The 23099-nt window shown below is 42.5% G+C and overlaps 1 protein-coding gene across 49 annotated transcripts in view; it reads right to left on the bottom strand.

Moving 5' to 3' along the window:
* CAMTA1 (calmodulin binding transcription activator 1) overlaps positions 1–23099 on the bottom strand; it is an 845853-nt gene that overhangs the window by 16217 nt on the left and 806537 nt on the right. For 12 of the 49 annotated variants that reach the window (XM_072731150.1, XM_072731157.1, XM_072731151.1 and 9 more), the window contains 9 exons: positions 14938–15089; positions 12353–12549; positions 11877–11955; positions 11380–11695; positions 10402–10925; positions 4987–5174; positions 4235–4481; positions 3129–3200; positions 1344–1364 (listed from right to left, as the gene is read on the bottom strand). In XM_072731150.1, the coding sequence (XP_072587251.1) occupies positions 1344–1364; positions 3129–3200; positions 4235–4481; positions 4987–5174; positions 10402–10925; positions 11380–11695; positions 11877–11955; positions 12353–12549; positions 14938–15089 (1796 nt within the window). Of the gene's footprint in view, positions 1–1343; positions 1365–3111; positions 3201–4234; positions 4482–4986; positions 5175–10401; positions 10926–11379; positions 11696–11876; positions 11956–12352; positions 12550–14937; positions 15090–23099 lie in introns of all 49 variants that reach the window. The other 37 variants (XM_072731177.1, XM_072731178.1, XM_072731175.1 and 34 more) reach the window with 5 other exon arrangements.

Below are 23099 nucleotides of genomic sequence, written 5' to 3'. Positions count from 1 at the left end.
CATCATAGTCTCTGTTTTGGGTTCAATCATCAAAGAGGCAGTCTAGGAGCCTGTTTTCACCTACCTTTCCCAAATGCAAAATATTAGTTTAAAGGTTGCCTTCAGACAATGTATTGCTGTAAATGTGCTTTTTCCCCTGAAGTATCAAATATTTTGCCCTCCTTGAAAAAATTTTTTTCTAAAAGCAACAGGTGTAGACATTTAGGAATAATAAAAGCATATTTAGGAAGTACAATTTAAATGTTTAAGATTAATATTTATTATTTGAAGATTAATGTTTACTATCTGATTTTGAAACATTTCAAAATAACCTTTCTTATGCATCCCAATCACCACCATATGCAAGCCCACTAGTAGCAGTCAGCATGTGACTCCTAACTACTGTTCCAAAGGACACATTTCTGAGTTGCAAGGTCCCAAATACAAGGCTTATCATGAAACGCTGACACCTTTAAGACATTTAACCTGCAAAAGATGAACACTCATAAGACCAACGTGGGGGTGAAGCCATGAAACCGGGAAAAGTGTCCCAGAAGTGGGGGGTACTGCTTGGGAGCCAGTGCCAGTAGCCCTCCACCCAGCCTGCTGCAGCACTATGCAAGTAAAAGATGAAGGCACGACAGAATGAATTCTCTTCCATTTTGGTCTCTAGTCACTAAAAATACAGAGCTCTCCATATTTAAAAAATGCGATGTCCAAACTGCTAATGAAGTAGAATAGGACTCTGGGGATAAGAGGTCACAAGAACCGCATTTTCCTTGCAAGAAGGCGACTTACCATCATGGGGAAAAATACTGAGAAAATGCCTGTGCCTAAGTACATCTCTGCCTGTATGAGCTGGAATAAGGGAAGGGAACTGACTTCTCGGAATGTTCAAGACACAAGACCCTTGCGCAAGAATCCTCTTTATCTCGTCTGATCTGCTTTCCATTTTCCTTTGCCCAAACATCTTTGAAGACAACGCTGCATCCTACAGGGCTCCTGTGGCTTTCATCCCCTTGGCCTGTGCACACTGCACATTCAGAAATTACTGGACCACAGTGAAGCACACCGGGAGGAGGGGAGATGCATTTAGTGGCTCGCTGGGCTCACAGTAACTGGCTCAGATGGATTCTTTATATTGACATGGCCAGGAAAATGTCCAATGACTGGTAATGCCAAAACCCACTCCAACTGAATAACCACATGGTCCCCAGAGATGCACTGTGGTTAGGTGGCATGGCAAGGAGAGGACACCTGTTTCCTGACCCTGCCATCTTAATGGCCCCTTCTTGTAGCTGGTAATGGGTGTGAAGTTTGTGACTCTGGTGGAATGGTTTGTGAGGGGACTTGGGTGTCATTACCTTCAAGGCTATCCATGTCAGCTTGGGGAGAAACAGAAAATACAAGATTAATGTTAGATTGCTGAATATAAGGAAATTAAAAACCAGAACCAATAAAACTCCCAACCGGAAAAAAAATAAAAAAATAAAATAAAAAAGGCAATCTGGCTATATTAATGCCTTTTATCTTCCAAAATACTTGTCTTATACTTGTGGATATTTCCAAAAATAATGCCTTCTGTTTTCGTGGTTGTAGACCACACTTCTTTGGGAGGGGATTTTAAAAAACAAAACCAAAACCAAGACTCATCTTTTGGAATAAATACCTGTTTAAAGTTCAAAGACTTGAAACTTTGTGTGTTTCCTTTGTGCTAAGGACGGTCCCCTGCTGGGGAGCTACAGGTACTGTGGTGCCAGCGTTTACACAATAAACCTTCATTTTCTGGGATCATGAACTCAATTGGCTATAAGTTGAAGACTCCTTCCAGCCCGCCCCCTTTCACTAATAGGGCTTAATCAGAGAGAAACTCAAGAACATGGCAACCCATATAAAAAATCAAAATGAGCCCTGCATCATAACAAGAGAACACAGTATCACACTTCCAAACAACTATTACACATTTTGGCATGTATTATTCCTTTAATAAAATCTACCTAGGACACTATCTACTAAAAGGTTTTAGAATCTACTGACAGTCCTGAACTTTATCATATGGGCCAGTAAAAACTCAATTAGGCAAGTTTTTATATTTTCTAACCATCCAGGTGGCTAGGAAAATCTAATAGTGACTTAATTTCTCTGAGCCTCAGCTTCTTCATTGTAAAATGGATATAAAATTGTTTATTGCCAGTAATTGTAAGGAGCAGATGTGATGAGATGATGTGGCTGCAAGTCTAGTACATCCTAGGGCCCCATACACATCAGGTCCCTAACCGACATGGTGGCAGTTAGGTAACCTTACAGGGTGTTTGGGAAACAGAAATACTGCATGAACGAACACTTAGGTATTCTTTCTGCATCTATTATCTCTCTCTCTCTCTCTCTCTCTCTCTCTCTCTCTCATTTTTAAGATTTTATTTACTTATTCATGAAAGACAGAGAGAGAGGGAGGCAAAAGTAGAGGGAGAGGTAGGCTCCCTGATGAGGAAGGAGCCCAATGCGGGGCTTGATTCCCAGGACTGGGATCATGACCTGAGCTGAAGGCAGATGCTTAACTGACTGAGTGACCCAGGCACCCTCTTCCTGAATCTCTTAACTAAGGAATGCAAAAGCAGTTTAAGATGTTCTGGGCTTCTCAAGATTTTCAGAGATTTTTTCCAAGTCTTCATTTGAAAACGGACGGGAAGAAGCTGAAAGGAAAAGTGGCTCAAGAGTAGATAATTTCTCGGACTCAAGGTCAAAGAACTGCTGCTGTTTCTCTTCTCTGATTACCACATCAAAGTCCCTAGGGTTCCTCAATTACTCCAGGTACAATTACTGGAACACAGAGCCTCCCTTTAGACACAAATAACCTTCTTTGTGTCAGATCAACATCTCAGGTAGGTCATAATACTGAAAGGCCAACAATCTGCACAAGAATTATTTTGTGGCATAAGTTTAACCGCCGATAGTTTTTTGGTTTGTTTTTTACCCCCACCTCCCTGCTCTGGAACATTTTCCTCTGGTTTTTGGTCATGCAATTCAAAGTCTTTCAATAAAGTGCTGGACCTAGCACTCTCTGGCCAGGCCACATGCTAGAATCCTCAGGGGCCTGTCACTGTTTGGACGAGTTGCACTTCCTACTGCGACCCAAAGCTGTGCTTTACCTGTTTATATTTTCTGTAACAACGCTGAATGACAGCAGCAGCCACTTCCTGCTGTTCCCGCAAGGGTCGGCCCTTTAGGGTAAAGAGAGGGAGAAACATGATTTAGTGCAAGAAATAACGATTTAGTGTAAGAAATATCAACTTTCTTAAGACTTAGACAGAATTATTAGTCATTTATAACTTTTTCAGAAGCCTCAGGTTTACCAAAATACAGTGATAATGAATTGTAAGTAGAAATTAGGAAAAATGAATTTATAGACTAAATCTCTAATTCTTGCTTCTAAATAAAACTGATATTTGGATGTTAGGAGGTCTAAAAATACTCATTTTCCAACTATTTAACAAATCAGGTATTGTACTATTTGTCTTTACACATTGTCAGATTTCCACTGTCTTTCCTTTTTTTTTTTTTTTTTCAGATTTTATTTATTTATTTATGAGAGACACACAGAGAGGCAGAGACATAGGCAGAGGGAGAAGCAGGCTCCCCAAAGGAAGCCCAATACAGAACTTGATCCCAAGACCCTGGGATCACAAACTGAGCCGAACAGTTCAACAACTAAGCCACCCACGTGGCCCTCCATTGTCTTTTCTAACATAACCCCCAACTACTCTACTTTGGGATCAATGATTACTGGCTTTTAACACCTTCTTAAGGAGGTCAAAGAGTCTTTTGAAAATCTGTGGAAGGCCACAGACCCTCTCCCACCAAAAATACACACACAAGCTTTACCATAAAATTTTAGGAATTCAAGGGCTGCCCACAGGCAGTCCCAGTCCCTTAAGAACCCCTACTTTAGGTTATAAATTCCTTGTGGCAGAGGTATCAACTTCCTCTATATTAACTAGATAACAAATATCCATTACCATTACCAAGAATAAATTGAGATGGTGATAACTATCACACTACTGGTCAATTTTATTCCACTAAAGCTTCTGAAAATTATTAATAATTTCTTGTGACATAATATTCCCAAATAACAATTCTACAGACTTAGCAGGGGAGGGGGGGTAAGGCCTAAGTTTTAGTCTGGATGATTTTAACTTCTGTCTGTGTTCCTCAATCTTAACGAATGTCACAACATCAGGACTCTGTTCTACTTTACCTTATATTTCCGGAAAGCAGTTTGGACAAGCCTGGCAGCTTCATAGAGCTCTCTCTGCTCGTGATCGGACAGAGTCAGCTGAGCAAATTCATTCTCCACCTTCTCACTGGTAGACGCGCTCAGGAATTCTGACCAATCTGCTGCTGAGGGAAGGCTGGGTTTCTCGAAAGCTATTTCACTGACTGGGGAGCCAACAGGGCTCAAGCTGGTATTAGAAGAAGGAGTTAGAGGCTCATTATACGCACTTCTGAAACAAGAGGAGACACAAGGGAGAAAGACTGGTGATTGATCTGTGCAATCCATTACATACTGAGTAATGAGACAAGAGCCACTGCATGCTATTAAGAATACACCTCCGTTCAATCCAGAAAGTTGGTAAACATATTCTGTACTTTAAACTGTCCTGGAGTTAGTAAGTTCCTACTGAGTACCTATTATGAATTTAGCACTATGCTAAATACTAAAGCCACTGAAGACGCTGCCTGGCCTTTATGAAACGTCAGCTGAATTGGGGGCGGCGGGGAGATATCACAGGACATGACCTCACACGCACAACAAGGGGAGAGAAGTCACAGAAGAGGTGAGGATGTGAGCAGGGACCTGAAAGTAGTGAAGGAACTTGTCCCAGTGTTTCTTTGCTTCCTTCACGAGGTCTCACATTACACAGCATTCATCAGATCTAATTAGCTTCCCAAGTCTCCCATTGAGCCCAGGAATTTACGCCAGTCAGTGATCCACAGACTTGCACTGACCTGATCTGGGTAGCACTTGGCAGACGATCGACATCGGCTAGGTAACTGGCCAGCCAGCTCATGGTACTGCTAATGGTGGCAGTGTCTGTCCTTTCCAATGCCGAGGGCTCCGTGGGCACAAAACTCTCCTGCTTGATTCGGTCAGGTGTGGCTTCGATGATGTGCTCTGCCAAGGTCATCATGTTCACCTGGAATCCAGAGTTCACAGAAACACTCGTTAAGAGGGAATCTTAGAAGTTATCCAGCCCCTCATCTACCCCACCCTCCCTGGGGAAGAAAAGAGAAGGGAGGGCGGCCTTCCACCTCAATCCAGTGCACCCCAGTATCACTGAAAGGTCTTATTACAATTTGGCCAAATATGCTGAGAACTGATTCTCTCCAAATCATCTCGCCAAAACCCTTTAGTCAAAACCCTTTAGTGTTAAAGAATTTCTGCCCCGTGCCTAGTCTCTGTTCTCAGCAAGGATCAGCCATTTAATGATACTGTGACTTGTTCTTTAGCCAGTTGTCACATTACCATGGTGACATGACAGGTGACCTAAGCAATGGCCACTGCACCCCCCACTTTGGCCTTGCCTACAGACCCCCAGTCCTGTAGAGGGCAGCAACGAGCCAATCTGAAAGGCCAGCTCCTGGTTGACATAAACCAGTTAGATAATCCTCTTGACCTCCCACCTTCCTGTGCACTGAGATGAGGATTATGACCCACTTCTGGACCACCTGGACCACGAGACTCTACAGACACCTGCTGCAGGGATTGGGGAAAAGCTTTGGCTTTCATGATGAACAAGGACTGATGCCTTTGGTTCTTCCCTTCTTCCTGCCTTGACTCCAAATGAACTCCAGCACCCACATTGTAACCATAAAGCAACAAGAATCAAGAGGAATTTTCACCAAAAAGAACGGAAAACTCAGGGGGAAAATCTGGACCCCTCTGGGCATCACTGAGCAAATGAGCCTCTGGACTTCCTGTCATGTGAGAAAAATCAATCATTTGTTATTAAACCACCACAGTTAGGCTGCTGACATTTGCACCCTAGGTACATTCCTAATAGAATTAGGAATCTTCAGAGCTAGTCTGCATTGCCACAGATATAATTAGGCTTGGAGGTATGGCCTTGTTTTTAAAGATTTCCTTGCATGTCTCTTGAAAATGGAAATTGAAATATAGTAAAGATTTTAAGTGAATTGAAAGTATTCTGAAAGGATCCATACAAAAGTGACAAAAATGCTTATCTTACAGTGTGAATGAACCTCAAAAACAGTGTGCTAAGTGCAAGAAGCCAGACACAGAAGCCTGCAAAGTGTATGATGCCATTTATATGAAATTTCCAGAAAAAGCAAAACTCTGGGGATAGAAATCAGATGGGTTGCCTAGGACTGGGAGGGGAGTGGAGATGACTGCAAATGGGCATGGACAACCTTCTGGAGGTGATGGAGTTGCTCTAAAGGGCACTGAGGGGGACAGCTGCACAGCTATGCACACTGACATCACATGGAGTGCTTAGAGGGCTGCGCTCTATGGAGTGTGTGGTATACCTCAATGAGTTCTTAAAAACACTTATCTTGGGTCATTTTCTAAACTTTTAATAAACAAAAATGGTTCTTGTAATAGGAATAAAAATGAAAAATAGTGCAGCCTTTCTTTTCCTTCCATATAAGCCTCTTGATCTGTGACTTGAGCAGCAGGAAATCCTACCTTGATACTTTTTCCATGAAAGTATTTACATATTTTATTAAAATTTCTGCAGACTGAAGATTATAACTCTAGGGCCACCCTCCGAAGTCCCTCATTTTATAAACATGTATCAGTGTGAGAACACCTGAACATCACCACAAGTGCCACACTCTGGGATAGCACACTTTTTATTGTGGTGGCTGCCAAAAGCAAGGAAATTTAAATGACTTTATTTTTATTTTTTTAATGACTTTATTTTTGTAAAAAGACTTTTATTTATTTATTCAGAAGAGACACACAGAGAGAGGCAGAGACACAGGCAGAGGGAGAAGCAGGCTCCATGCAGGGAGCCTGATGCAGGACTTGATCCCAGGACCCCAGGATCATGCCCTGAGCCTAAGGCAGATGCTGGTGTTCCTTTAAATGACTTTAAACAAAATAACAACATTCTAAGCAGTGGGACCTAAAAAGTTATGTCATCTGTTTCTAAATTTCTTTTTTTTTTTAATTTTTTTTTTTTATTTAATTATGATAGTCACAGAGAGAGACAGAGAGAGGCAGAGACATAGGCAGAGGGAGAAGCAGGCTCCATGCACCAGGAGCCTGATGTGGGATTCGATCCTGGGTCTCCAGGATCGCACCCTGGGCCAAAGGCAGGCGCCAAACCGCTGCGCCACTCAGGGATCCCTGTTTCTAAATTTCTTGTACTGTTGTTCAGAGAAGACAAACTTTAAATGTGCAGCTTTGGGTTTTTGTTTAAATTCTCATCTTCTAGCATATGAACAATTTTCACAAATGTGTCTAGGATATCTAAAAAGGAAAATCATATCTATAACTTGCTATGTGTATGAACTGCATACATCTGCATAATTACATGGTAAAAGCGTATCCTGTATTAAATCTATCACATATGTTAAATATATACATGAAAGCCAACTTTCTAATTGCCTCGTAACATGTTTTCACATTCTTCCTATATCTACTTTGACAAATTCCGAGTAAATGTCAGTACCACATATGATTATAAGTGTGGTTCCACATTGCCCTGTTTCGACTGGTTTTTGCTTTAGTATTCAGGAACTGTGTTGTGAGTTACACAACTGTTGATGAGTTATATCTTCTTGACAAAGGATACATACTATTTGCCTTGAATTGTACTTTGTATTTTTTCTCTTTTTATGCTTATTTGCCTGTTCTATCTTTGCCCATGGCTTCCTTTTCATTCTTTCTCTGTCATCGCCTTTTATTTATTTATTTTTTTTTAATTTTTTTTTTAATTTATTTATGATACTCACAGAGAGAGAGAGAGAGGCAGAGACATAGGCAGAGGGAGAAGCAGGCTCCATACACCGGGAGCCCGACGTGGGATTTGATCCCGGGTCTCCAGGATCGCACCCTGGGCCAAAGGCAGGCGCCAAACCGCTGCGCCACCCAGGGATCCCCGTGTCATCGCCTTTTAAGTATGCACATACTATGTGCTAAGTATAAGTAGCACATAGTATGTTTTGCCACCTTTTTCTTTCTTTTTTTTTTAACCCAACTCTGAGCATCTTTTAATAGAATTGCCAACTAGCAAAGTGGGAAAAGTGGGAATAAATCATGTTTAAAAATATTCCTACACTATGTTTTCTGCTTATTATTTATTTTGTTGCATTTTTACTTTTCACCATTTCTGAACTTTTCCCAAATAGGTCCCAATTCCTTTTTTCCCCTTCAATGACTTAGAAATTCTATAGATTGTTTTTATGCAATCTATTAACCTGACATTTCTAACAAGCCTATTTCAGCCTATACTTACCTATCAATAATACAAGTGGAAAAAATTTGTGATCTTTCCCAAACAAGAAAGCTGCTTTAATACCCTTCATTATTTATTTCCCTACTTCTCTCATTTTATTAAAATAATAAAGATATTAGTTCTAGGTTAGTTTTAAAATATGATTCCTCCTCTATTTAAAGAATCCCTTCTTAACAAGTGCCTTGTAGGTATAGTCACACTGTCAATAAGTACTTAGAGGTATCAGTTTTACTAGTTTTATTGTCCACTCCTCCATGAACTCTGGCTCGAATTATTTCATTATTTTTTGAATTACTTATTTTTCATGTTTATTTTTTCATTTGGGTGAATACTTGAGACTGTTGGTTTTTTATAGATGTATGCTCTTAATTTAGCAAAATATTGCTTCTCAAGGCTCAGTGAAAATATAAAGTAAAACTTTTCAGGTTGTTACGTGTTTCTTGCATCAACCCCATCTTAGCAAAGGCCAACCATTACAAAGCTCTGCTATCCAACGGCTATTTAAACTTAAATTAATTGAACTTACATAAAATCAGAAATCCAGTCCCTGAGTCACACTGGCATCGTCTTCAGCCATGGATACTACGTGTGGCCAGTGGCTACCATAATGAGCAGTACAGACACAGAACCACAGATCATTTCCATCACTGCAGAGAACTCCAGTGAACAGCACTGATTTTCACAGTCTAGTGATTTACTATGTTTATGTTTATAAATATTGTCCTAGGTTGCTTAGTATTGATATGTGATATGGCCAAATCCAGCCACCTACCTGTTTGTGTAAATACTGGCACATAGCCACACTCATTCATTATTACCTAAGGCTGCCTTTGAGCTCCAAAGGCAGATTAAATAGTCCTGACAGCCAATATAGCCTACAAAGCCTTGAAATATTTACCATTTGGTCCTTTATAGAAAACCTTTGCCAACCCCTTGTCTAACAAATTCTTTGATTTCCCTGGCAGGCCTCCCCACAATTGCAGTGGTTGGGAGACAAGTGGTGGAACACCCACTCCACCCATGAGGAATGGGGCACACAAGCTTGTCACTCTGTGCTAACAGCAGGGGTGGCAGGAAGGGGATCTGAGGATGAAGAGGAGCAGCTTAGCAATGGCCCTCTCTCTGGGAATGCGGGCCAGGACAGGGGATCTCCAGGCCCCTTCTTCCTGTGCCAGTTCTATAAGCCTGGTGCCCTACTGAATTTCTCCTGGGATTTTTTCCCATTACATTTGTTTTGGGTCATATAGGAACTTGGAAAGAGAGTAAGTCAAACTCATACTCTTTTGGCTACTCATTTGGTCCTCCCCTATATAGAATATTTTATTTAATGGGATTTGCTTGCTTAATAGCTTCCAAGTTTACTGCAGTATATACTCTTAATCCACTGCAAGTTTAATGCCCCAACAGGATGCTGGAGTTTCTAGGTTTATTATAAGATAGCCAGTTATCAGCTTTAGGGATATTTCCACTGCACCTTAAGAGCCTCACACCACATATGCCTTTACAATGGCCAGATGACAGCTGTGCTCATCAAACCACTTAGGTCATTCAAATTCCATTCAGAGACTCCTGTTTTAGCGATTACCAGGCTGTGACTCTATGAAACTAGTACTTAAATGGGAAGTCAATCTCTCCCCAGATTCAGGAGGGAAGCAGAAGAGCACTGGAGGGCTCTGAGTGAACTCTGAGGAGCTGGTGTGAAGAGGGAAGGCTTTGCTGAGACCCAGGTCACGAGTGTTCAGGCCCTATTCACAATGTTTGAGTCAGGATGAAAACGTGGCCCGAACAAAGGTGGCACTCCAGCATTCTTATGCCCAAGAGCGTATGTTTAAGCCTTTGCTGGTTGAGCAGATCACGTGGCCTGAGGGAGCTGGCTGTAAAGACAGAGGGGGTGAGACGGACACCCTGGCCTCTGCAGGCTTACCTTATCCGCGCTTACCTGTATCTCATCCATAGGTTGTGAGCATTCTGCGCTCTCTGCACTATCGCGGTAGGACCCCATCTCTGTATTCACCACCTCTCTGTTAGCCATCATCAGGACACTCATTGGTTCCCGTGGTCGCACCTGTGAAGGTGCTGCATCCTTTCCTACACTGGTCCCCTTCGGATTTCCAGTCACCTGTACTGTAGACACACCAATGTAAAGATCTTTGGAATTCCACTTTACTACAGGCTGAGATCCAGAGGCTTGGAATCCTGCAGTCTCTGGAGTGGGAGGGGAGGTTTCCCGGATGCAGTCCCTCACTCCTTCACTGGGGCTGATTGTCTCGGGGACACACTGCTTAGAACTAGGGCTCTGCTTCCTGATATTTGGCTGTTCCAGACTCAGTGCAGTGGAGAGCAGCTTCTCCTGCCTTGCCTGGAAGTACTCAGGGTTCAATTTATGCTTTTTGGGAGCTGGATAATCTTTGTGGCTCTCACTGCTGTAGTAATTAGAGGGTTCAGAACGAGGTCTTCTCAGCTCTGAAAAGTACAGTAGAAAGGATAGTCAGGACAGGAGATAAAATTAGGAATCCTAAAGAATTAACACTTTCCCTATGCCTGAGAGACACAAAGTGCGAAGCTGGAACTTAAGACATGTCCCTAACATTTAAATATTCCCCAGCAGCATATACTGTATTCAGATAGTCCTCCTCCATAATTGTTTCTTTCTTGAATGGAAACAGATTTCTTTCTTTTTTTTTTTTTTTTTTGTTTCCCGCTACTTTCTGCATTTATTTTTGGGAGGGGTGGGGGGAAGCAGTAGGCTTTCTTACAGCTAAATGAAAAATTGGAGGTATAAAAAACAAAACAAAACCAAGCCCTTAAATATATGTGAATATCCTATGAATATCCTATGGACTTTTCTGAGGGTAGCTGCATGAAAGCAAATGGGAAATCTGTCAAGTTCTGAGAAGTAATAATATTGAATTTTTACCTGGATTCGTACTTGCAATAACGGTGACTCCTTTGGGTATTTCTGGAGAGTTGATGGCTTCACTATGCCACTGGGTCATCCAGCTATCCGTATTAGGCTCTTCACTTGGAGGACAGTGTATTCTGGGGTTCTGCCCCAGCTGAGCCTGCTCATCTCTCTGCAGGTGCTCCAGACACTCTGCTAATTTCACATGACCCCTTGACCTGGCAATTCCCAAAGGCAGCCTTCCTAGAGAGTCAGGAATAGAGATGGCCCGACGGTCCCACTTGTACAGCACAACAGCAGCTTCTAAGTGCCCTAGAGCACATGCCCACATCTAGAAAACAAGAAAATGAAGCAAACTTTCTCAGTACAAGTTAAAAAAAAACATATTCTACTTTTGCTACGGCTGCCAACTGACAAATTGGTCCTTGTCGGCAATCTAAATGGGTCCATATTACCATATTCCCATGCCAGTTTAGAAGAATAGTTCAGCGAATAAATGACCTATTCCTTACCAGAGGAGTACAGGAGAAGTGGTCCACATTCAAGGGGTCAACTTCCAGTTCCAAATCAATGCTATCTGCATGCTTTGTGCTGTAAGGGATAGCACCAGAAATTACTGCACAGTTAACCAATGTTTAAGAGAGATACTAGAATATCATAAAACCTGCAAAGATGAAACCAAAGTGAGCACCTGACTGGGTACCTCCCCAATGCAAGGAAATAGAGTCCCTAACTTCATAGGGTGGTTTGGCCTAGTGGTCCAGAGCAAACAGGAAGTACAACATTTAGTTAGTACCTCACTCCGCATTTCTTGGGCAGAAATTCATAAGTTTCCCTTGCAAACTATCCTCAGAGAAAGCCCTTTGTTCACAGGTCATGGTCATGTTCCCTGAATGGCCAGATTTCTCTCTCCCACTGGAAACACTCAAGAAGAAGCAGCAAACTGATAAGCAAGGATGAGCCCCAGCCATCCACACCCCCGTCTTACCGCCATTTGATGAGGGTCTGGATGAGGGTGGCATAGCCCTGTGCAGCAGCCAGGTGCAAGAGGGTCATTCCACGGAAAGTCTTTGAATGGATCAAGTGCTTGGACTTTGCCCAGCAGGCTCGGCTCATCATCTTCTCACACACAACAACCACACGGTTCTCGAAGCAGCTCCCCAGCGTTCCAGGGCCAGAAGCACACTGGGAGGAGGAAGCAGGTATGAAGGACTGAGGACCAAGGGCCTCCCCTCCCCACTGCCAGTCAAGTCAGCCTTTTCATGTAGGAGAAACAAATGCTTTATGGTTAGCCACTCAGAATGGGAATCAACAGACTGCACATAAAGAGGCATAAAACAGAGACTAGGATGTGCCTGGTTTAGCTCAGCAGAACTTGTCCATACTTGTGGCACAGGGTAATTTCCCATAACTCTGAGAACACCAGAGTCAATCACAGCTGAAACTCCGATTATGAACATCATGCTGATCCATCTCAGGGAAAGCATATACTGCTTAAAAAAAAAAAAAAAAAAGGTGCTACTGCTACTTCCTCCAGTTGAAGTACACACTGTAGACCATGAATGAACTGGTAAGAGAGCAAAGCAGGGTAGTCATCCCAGTTCTTGGATCTGCAGATATACCTGGACCTTTGCCTCCCCTACTCATCCTTAAGGAGAATTAAGTCACTTAAATGGGGAATCTTTTCCCCCCACGGAAACACTTTTGAAAATCCAATAACAATCCCATCCTTTGGGGAAAGCATTGGAGATCTTGAAATTGATGTGTTATTAATAACCATAGAGGCATACAGGAAAGAACAATTCACCAATTTTAACTATGGTTTTCTTCTCTTGATTCAGTTGTAAAGCAAGAATAGAATCAAACTTAGTAACCTCAGAGGTTTATCTGAGTCTCTGTGATGGCAGTTCTCTGCTGAACATTCCCCCCAAATAAATGATACTTCCAGCTTGACTCTTATCTCTGGAGTTACTCAAAAAGTATTTTTTTCCAGTAATAAAGCCCACAAAACTCAATTACTACAGAAATATTGTTGCTCTTCACTGTTTTTTTACTTTTAGGTCTGGAAAAAAAAGCCTATAAAAATAAAAAGGTGGATGACAGATATAATGTCCTCTGTAAGGCTGTCAAAACATCTTAATGGAGCACAGACTGGTGATCCCAACCTGCAGTAGAATGACCTTGACTCAAAAGGCCTGGCAGGGGTGCCCCACACGTACCAAACAGAACTTTCACAAGCACATAGAAGTTACGGGTTAGTGAACAAGAAGGGAATATTTTTATATATGTATATATTTTTTGCATTAACAAAAACTGCCAGATCTTTATCACAAAAGGCAGACACAGGGATGTACTGAAGCCAACCCAAATTGATGAAAGAGTCTTCAATAGCAGTTAATATGGGATCAGGTCATAGGAGGCCCGTTACTGAATGGTGGAGCTGTAAGATGACATTATATTCTATTCCCTTCATGCAACCTTGGTTGGTGTGAGGAAAAGGTTTTCATGGGAATCTCTTATTTGAGCCATGAGATTTGTTAAACAATGGTTGCTTCTTTCCTAAAGTTTAGGAATATAGGTGAAAAAGAAGCCTACTCCAGCCTTAATCATATTTTACTGTGTGCCGAGTCCTTCTTCACTTCTAAAGACAGGCGAGAAAGAAGAAGAAAACTTGAGGTAAAGGGGGTTAGTTTCTTGGATGTGGTCTAGAAAATGCTTTGTTTTTACCTATGATTATTGTTAAAATATTACTAGCATTTGATATTTACAAGGATCGTAAAACTCAAAATGTTCACCAAAAAACATAACTGTTCACAGGAAATCATCATTCATCTTGAAAAGAAAAAGGAAGAATGACTTTAGGCTTGCAGAGAATAACTCAGTGGCAGAGATAGGAACACTCTCCATCCCTTTACATTTGTCTTTAGGGCCTCCTGAAAAATAATTGCTGCCCAGGACATTTTCTCAAAATGAAGATCCTCAATGAAATTTATATAAAGTTTCTAAGGCTAATGGGACCCTTAAAAAAATCTACTAATTTCCCTGTATTAGGCAAAATCTTTATGGAATATATGAAGAAGCATATGTGAAACAAGATAGAATGGATAATGTTGTTCCCCACCAAATAATTACAGAAGCAGTTTCTCTGGGTCCATCTCATATTGGTCATCTTGAGTTTATAAAAGGCTTCTGAATTACTGAATTAAATTATGTTTCATATTTATACTTAAAATAAAGAATACAGAATACAAAGTAGATTCCAACTGAACTGAGTCACCATCAGGCCTGTTTTTTCATTGGATCCCTCAACTCCCACAGCCAGGCAGTAGCAGTGAATTCTGAGATCAATAATAACGATTTAAGGCCTAGGGAGGTCAATATTGGGAAGGCCCCACAGTTCAAGGCTTCTTTACTATTACATAGGTTTTAATACTCGGGCACAAGACTATGAAATACTCCCTGGGACTAGTCCAGGAATGATACCACTACCAGACAAGAGACTTGAGACCCACTGCCTCCCTGATCAGTAAGACATAAACAAGACAAAAGGTGATGGTCAATGCAGGTTCATACCTGAGCTTGGCTTCCTCCATTCCCAGTCCCATTGCCCCCTCCACTGCTGCCTCCTCCGCTCCCCTGCTTGTGCTGCTGGGACCCCGTCATCTCAGCCATCCTCCTTTCCATCTGCTCCAGGCGCTCTAGGATGGACATCCTGAACTGATTATCTAGGGCAGAACAGGGAAGAGTGAGGTCGTGTTCCAGAAGAAGAGCAGTCGACATGCGGCCTAGTCAAGCCTGCAGGACTGCCGTCAGCCTAACCGAATCTCAGAGGTTTGTCCAGGCCAGGTTTCTCTAGCGTAGTAGTGAGTTTTGATGCCTCACACAACACTTGCAGCATCTACAGTGGATCAGAATTCTCTGCTAAAGGAACAGAAAATCCCTTTCTGTCAAAGTCCTAGTTTCATGTTCCTGGCACCTGATTTCCTTGCCAAATTCCCCAATTGAAGCCTTAGGGAGATCGGATACGTAAGCCCCTAGAACAAATAAATGATATGATTACAATTTAATTTAAATCAATGGAAGAAAGGAAGATGTGTGTGTGTGCCAGTGTATATATAAAAGTTATCTAGCTAGTTGGCTATCAGAGTAGTAACTGTTTTATCCAAACACTGCGGAAAAAAAAGATTTTATTTGCTGATCATTCACTGGCTGAAACCCTTACACATTTCCTTTAACACATGACACATAACACAGTCTTTTGAGACCAATACAACCAAGTTTTTCACCTCTACATAAGAAAAACATCAGGCCATTACCATTGGAGCTAGGATTGTAACTCAGAAAAGTCTGATTCTGTACCATATTACTAAGATTAGATTCCCTCTCTCTCCACATTCATGCATTTATATCCACATACGTGTGCATGCACATGCATACATTCATATCACGATTTCGGTTGCATGCATATGTAAGAAAGGAGCTAAGACCATTATTAAAATCATTAGCACCTATATTTATTCAACAAATTTTAAATAATGCTGTATCAGATATTAATAGTAACCTGGTCTAAAAAGGCCTCTCCCCACTCCAGTAGGGGAAGCAAGAAGGATAATGTGATGAGGAACAATAGGGTGGGCTAGGATTTAGGAAAGGCAACACTTGAGTTTGACTCTAATGAGAAGGAGCCAGGTCTCTAAGAGCTGGGCTGAGTTACTGCAAATACAAAGGCCCTGAGGCAGGGCACTGGAGGAGCAGAAGGTGGATGGCTGGACCCCAGCAGAGAGGAAAACAGAGGGTGAAGCTGGGAAGGGAGCCAGTACCCGATAGGACGTGGTTAGGAACGCTGGCTGTGCCACAGGAGAGCCCTGCAGCTTTCAACCAAACCTTTAGTGCCTCAGTTTCCTCAACTCTTAACTGGAGAAAGTAACTATACTAATCTCAGGTTGTAAGGATTGAGTGAGTGTGTGCAAATGTGCAAACATGTAAGTTCCTCCTCCTCCTCATCTTCCAATAAACGAGTTAAATGTCACTAGGAATTTTGACTGAGTAGCTGTGAAGGCCTATTTGGTCCCCAAATTGTTAATGGCATGACTATTTTTGATACAGAACTACCTGAATCATGAAAAGGAAGAACCCAGGAAGGAAGTATTTAATCAGCATACCTGGCCATCCTGACTACAAATCCCAACACCAGTGAGTAATGCTGATTCTACAAGAAATAAAACAACGGGCAGGACCAACACTTAGGGAAGGCTTCCTATGTGCCAGTCACCATTTTGATCACTTTACAAGTATTAACCCATTAACTCTCCACAACTATCGTGAGGTAGGCACTGTTCCTACCTGCTTCTTACAGAGGAGGAAATTGAGGCATAAGACAATCTCTCCGGCTCCGGAGCCTGGAGCTTAACCCCTATATGTCACTAGCAGGAGGAAGACGTTGTAGGAAGAGAAGATGCGCAGAATTAGGGTTACCCCTGGAAAGAGAACCTTTTTCTTACAGTAACATGACAGTAAATACCCGTTTGGTTGTCAAACTGATTCCACTTGACTAAACCATAAAGCCAGAGGAGGAAGATAACTTTTCAAAGATTGTGATATTATTTTCTAATAAAGCTATTTCCAGGAATAACATAAAAAGAAAAATCCTCCTCCTTTAAGAGTGAAAGATAATGTCCGTGTGCCCATGGCAAACATACACATGGATACAGCAAACCCTGAGGCCCCTGCTGCTGAGCATCTTGCAGCCTGGTCATCCACGGGAAGTACCCTGAGTGAGTGTCAGTGTGATGCACTCACAGGGTCGTTGTCATCCTGTGACCCTAATGCCTTCAGGAGTGCTACCAGAATCCTTATTCCATTCCCTCTCCATTAGAAAAGGGACACTTTGCAGAATGCAGGACTCCTTTCTGTGGGGCCAACTGAAGACTAAGAATCTTTCCTTTCAATTAGAGTTGACTCCAAGTAGAATGGCAGTTATGCCTTGTGGCATTTGTATCAACTCTCCCTTTTTCCCCTTCATGCCCTTTATCTACTCACAGATATGCATGCATCCCACTGACATGGGGTAGGCTTCAGAGCTGCCTACTGAGGATTTCTTCTGTGAGCCTACAAATCTGCAACTATTAAACGAGTGTTCAGAATCCATTTTGCTTGTTTGGAGCACTTGTCGGGAGCCCGGTGGCCAACATTAACCTTCCATGTCACGCATAGGGGCAGAAGGGCAGAGAGGGCAGTGCCCAGCTGCACTCCACCCTGGTGGAGAGCTGTGGGGTGCCTGCCTTGCCACCTGGTCCTATGGAGATGGCTCTGTTCTGGCAAATTGCACTGCTGCAGTGAGGTCAGCCTCTCATGCCTGCTGGTCCCCCTGCCCATTATGGAACACGGCCTCGCCCATGGTGTCTCCAGATCAAAACACTGATAGTTAAAACTCCGTGACTGCCACCGAAGTCTCAGCGCTTGTTCTGGGCTATCTGTTCAGCACCATTCCCACAGCTAACCATGCAGTTAGCTCTCGTGTTATTAAGCTGCTCTGAGAAGCACTTCATGAAGATACTCAGAAGCAATTATTTGCCTCTTAACAAAATTATATCTTGCATAATGGCATCTCTGAGCCTCTCAACTCCAAAGGGGGAAGGTAGTGATAATTAAAATACGAAACAACCTCAAATGGAAATGATTGAGCTGGCGTCCCGTAGAGTATAGGCCTGTTGTACTGTGTTGACCGAGAATCAGAAGAGCCTTCTGATCACACTTCCTCTCCTCTGAGCAGGGCCAGGGCCCCGCCCTGTCCACAGAGCTTACTCAGATGGATGAAGTGATGGTCTTTATGTCTCCATCACTGGCAAGTCAAAATCAACAACTGTATGCTTGTTTTGGTTTTACAGTTTTATGATGATGTGGAAACTGTATTGTAAAATACTGGAAAAATGCAGAACTATTGCCTTAATTGTATATTATGTGTGGTCATGGGATAAAGGGAATATAATCACTGAGAAACAAAAAGTTCTGATGATGTTAGAGTAAAAAAGTAGATTTCAGGATTCATTTATTCATTCACAAATGTTCATCGAGTACCTACTACATACCAAGCACTGGGAGTGATTCGAACATTGGCGAAGATGTCCCTGCCCTCCTTTTTTGTTAGGTGGCATCAAAATCACCACGAGGGCTTCTTAAGACAGATGGGCAGGCCCCAATCCCAGAGTTAGTTTTTCATAGTAGGTATGGGTGGGCCCAGAGGTTGCACTTCTAATTCTCAGGGGATGTTGATGCTTCTGGTCCGGGGTCACATTCAGGAGCCACTGCTCTAAGACTCCACCACCTCCCTGCATAAGAATGAATCATCTTTCCACCTGAGTGTTCTTTAAAGGGCAGTCTGAGGACCCCCTGCTTCAACAGATGCACGGGTTGCTGCCCAGCATGGACACACGAGACATTACCTCATGTAAACCATGCTAGGTCCATCCACACTAGCTCTGTCAACAACACTGGGTTGCACACTTTTTTCTCACATACACAGCCAATTAAAATCTGACAAAACCTTAAAACTATTTAAAATCCACCCACCTGTACCACTCTCCATAATGAAGCAGACACTACTTTATCTCCCCATCGAATCTCACCTCATTGCTTTCTTCACCTCTCAGCTGACTAAATGGGGTGTCTTCCCACATGTCTGTCTTTGTGTCTTGCTTGTCTCTAAAGCAGTCTGTTTACCTGCATGGTTTCAGGGAAGAAGGACTTTCCACCATACACAGCAATTCCCTCCCATGACATTCATGACACATGCACACATGTGCCTGCAGCCCAGACAGAAAGTAAATAATCCTGACGGCTCTGCAGCAGGACTCTGGCTCATGATTCATTCAGCCTCTTCATGGACTGCACCCCTTTTAGCAGAAATGGCATTTTTAGCCTGGGCAGCTGCAACGGAGTGGAAGGAACATGGGAGTGGAGATGAAAGCTCCAGGTCTAAACCTGTTGCTGTGTGACTTTCAAAAAATGACCACTTTGCACCTGTTTTCTCATGTGTAAGGGGGGGATATCACTATCCTATTGTTTTTGTGGGGATGAGATAAACTTACATAAAGTTGTTTGAAGTGGTGAGGCTTTCTTCAGTCTTAGCGATTCTTCGACTAGGACCTTCTACCCAGTCATACCAGTGGGATTCTTACTAAGAAAAAATGCATTTTAGGGGCATCTGGGTGGCTCAGTCAGTTAAGCGTCTGCCTCTGGCTCAGGTCATGATCTCAGGGTCCTGGGATCAAGCCCTGCATCGGGCTCCATGCTCAGCAGGGCGCCTGCCTCACCCTCAGCACCCACGCCCCACAAGCCCTTTGCCTAGCTTGCCCTAACAGTGACATCTTACATATCTGTGGTGCATCTGTCAAAACCCAGTAGTATCATTACTAACTCAACAACAGACTTGAATTAGACTTGCCGATAGAATTAGGGTACTTTTTTTGCTTCTGAGATCCAACTGCAGATGCCATGCTGCATTTAGCTGTTCCACACCCTCTCTCTCCTCGAATGTGACAGTCTTCTCTGTAGCCCTTAGTTTCACAATCTTCACAGTTTTGAGGAACACCAGTCAGGAACTCTGTAGATGTCCCTCTGTTCAAGTTGTCCCATGCATTTTCTAACAATTGGACTGGACTCATGAGTTTTCAGGGAGAATATCACAGAGGTCGAACACCCTGCTCATCACCTAACATCTGCCGTATATGATGTCTTGCTGATGTGGACCTTGCTTTTCGGTGAAGGTGCTGTCTGCTAGACTGCTCTATGATGAGGCTATCATTTTTGTCTTTCCATACTCAACTCTTTGGAAATACGTCAGTAAGTCCAGCCCACACTCAAGGAAGAGGGAATAAAGCTCTACTTCATGGATGAGGGAGTACATCCATGTACTCCTGGGAACACATATGTTATTTGGAGTTCTCCTATAAGGGAGACTTGTCTTTTTGAATTTATTTGATCAACCATTTATTTATATCTATAAGAACTCATGCATATTTACTTTACACTTTGGCCATAATCCAATACTATATTAGTTTATTGCTCAAACTGTCCCAGCTTTGGCCAATGGGAACTCTTCCACGCTGGCTCCTGTGTCCTCCATCTGATAAGCCTTCACCCGCTTCCCTTCTTTTTCAGGCACTCCTTACTTTCTGGGATTATAAGATGCCCAGATTCATCTTTTACTTCCCCTGTCCCAGCTCTATAATCAGCAATTTCTCTAAGGAACTCTGGTTCCTTTTATTGGAGAATGGAATTTAGAAGCCAAGAACCGGGCTCTGGGTGTGCTCATTGCTGCTGTGGCATCACTGCTTCCAGGCCCTCCCAGCAGATAAAGCAAGGAAACACATGTAAGTGTAACCCATGTAAGCAAACACATCTATAATTGTTCTGTATCTATCTGTAACACACTGAAATAAACATGAGCCAATGCTGACATCCACACCTCTAATGCAACATTGCAGTGTCCATCCTTGCCTTCTAGGGGGTGCTTTAAATGTAGATAAGATGATGGTGGAAGTAACTATGTGTTACCTGGATATAATAAACCAATATATTAAATGCTGAAAAGAAATCTCACTGATGTATTAAACTACAAAAAAGAAATCTAGGGCAGCTCTGGTGGCTCAGCGGGTTTGGCGCCGCCTGCAGCCCAGGGCGTGATCCTGGAGACCCAGGATTGAGTCCCACGTCAGGCTCCCTGCATGGAGCCTGCTTCTCCCTCCTCCTGTGTCTCTGAATCTCTCTCCCTCTGTGTCTCTATGAATAAATAAATAAAATGTTTTAAAAAAAAAGAAATCTAGAAGTCTAATTTCTGTCACTCAAAAGTATAGGTATCGAACATAGCATAGTAGTTTATCCAACTACCTTGTCATACTCCAATTCTTAGAGTTTCCGAACATTAGAAAACATACAGAAAAAATGCTCATGGTCCCAGAACAGCTTTGAGTGTTACAAAGGTCAAGAAGAAGATGAAGAAACACTTCCAGCCAATCACTGGCTGGAGGGTCAATGAATGGTTCATTGGGGCTTCATATCCCCTTTTCTTTTGCTGGGTTCACCGTGTCCCAGCCTCCCCTTAGGTGTTGTTATGCAAAGTGACACATGGCATAGCAGCAGTCATGGGTCATCTCTTCTCTGATAGGGATTTCCAACCCTCAAAGGGACTCATTTTAAAATGTCCCAGGTTAATATTTGCCTAAAATTTTAAAATTCCTAAACAATATCAAAGTTTTAAAGACAGAAAATTTCATGAAGTCAGACTTCCCACAGTATGTTTTAAGTTTAGAAAGGTTGGTGCTGGCTTCTGTAAAAGTGGATAATCCCAAGTATTTAAGGATCTGATGTAAGAAAGTGTCTACATCAGGAAACCAACTAATAGCCAGACTTTCCAAGCTCTCAGCACCCAGCTGTACCTGTTTCCTCTAGATTACCTCTCTGTAAATTGGAACCTAATTAATTTTCATGGCTATATTGAGCAATACAACATGAGAAAGTTTCTGATATTATATTAGATAATCTCGTTTTAAAAACTTAAATATCCTTCACCCATTGACCTAAAAGACAAAACTGAAGCTCTCTGGCATGGCATAGAATGCCCTTGACCAGCTGTCTCAGGCTACTTTTTAGGGACTCTCTCATTACTTGCTGTTCTTCAATCCACTGGGGGTTTTACATGCCTCTGGACCTTTGGTCATGTCAATCTCTTCCTGTGCCCACCTGGTAACTTTGCTGCTCTTCAGAGCATGGCTCACACATTACTTCAGTATTATTACTGATCGTCCATGGCAGGCCATTCCACATGTATTATTTCTAGTCCTCAAAATAACCAAAAGAAAGCCTTTCCTCTTCATTTGACAGATGAAGAAGTTGAAGCTGCTTGCCCAAGGTCATACTGCTTTTAAGTATCAGGGTGGGGATTTGAACACAAGCTGGACTACAGACCCATGTTCTTTCTGCTATGTCCAGTGAGCCTTCATGTCTTGCCCTGTGTCCTAACAGTGCTCAGCAAATGAATGTAGAGTCATTCTCCTACATGCGTCATTTCTACTAGAGGGAGCTTTTTGAAAGTAGGGAACTTGTCCGCACCCTGGCACCAGATACAGAGTGGGTGCTCAGTCAATGGTAAAGAACATTATTTTCTAATTTAAGCTTTGTCTGGAAGCCAAGTGATGGATGAGGTCATCCAAACTCTGGGACAAGGGCTCTGAGCGACCTCCACTAGCCACAGTGGACTCCAGGGGGGCTGTATACCAATCAGCAGTCTACCACTTGTTCCAGTGAAGAAGATGGTTGGAATTATCAAAAACCCAATGGAACGGACTTGAAAGTATGTGAGAAAGCTCTAGGAGTTCACTTGGCTGGCTGCCTTTCCGCTCAGGTAAGGAAATTATGTACCTCCAGTGCATTGGTGCAAGACTCTGGCAAAAGAGCTGAGAAATATCTGACTTCTTTAGAGACACAAACTGAGGTTTCACAGCAGTGCCACTCTTCTTTATCCACTGAGCTTCACGTTAAAAATATAGATCCCTACCTTTTATGTATTCCCACTTTTCCCTGGCAAAATGGAATATCTGGAACACAAATAGCTGGCAGCACATCTTAATGGAAGGAATGTCTACAATTAGTTACAAAAGTGCCTCACAAGCCCATCAGTATAAACATGAAATTTTTATTGTCTTAAAAGAAACAGTTTTTAGAACAGCCTCATTAAG

Source organism: Vulpes vulpes, chromosome 12, assembly GCF_048418805.1.
Source record: "Vulpes vulpes isolate BD-2025 chromosome 12, VulVul3, whole genome shotgun sequence".
In the NCBI taxonomy this organism is placed as follows: Eukaryota; Metazoa; Chordata; class Mammalia; order Carnivora; family Canidae; genus Vulpes; species Vulpes vulpes.
The sequence above is the reverse complement of the archived record's forward strand: the minus strand, read 5'-3'. Positions and strand labels throughout refer to the sequence as shown.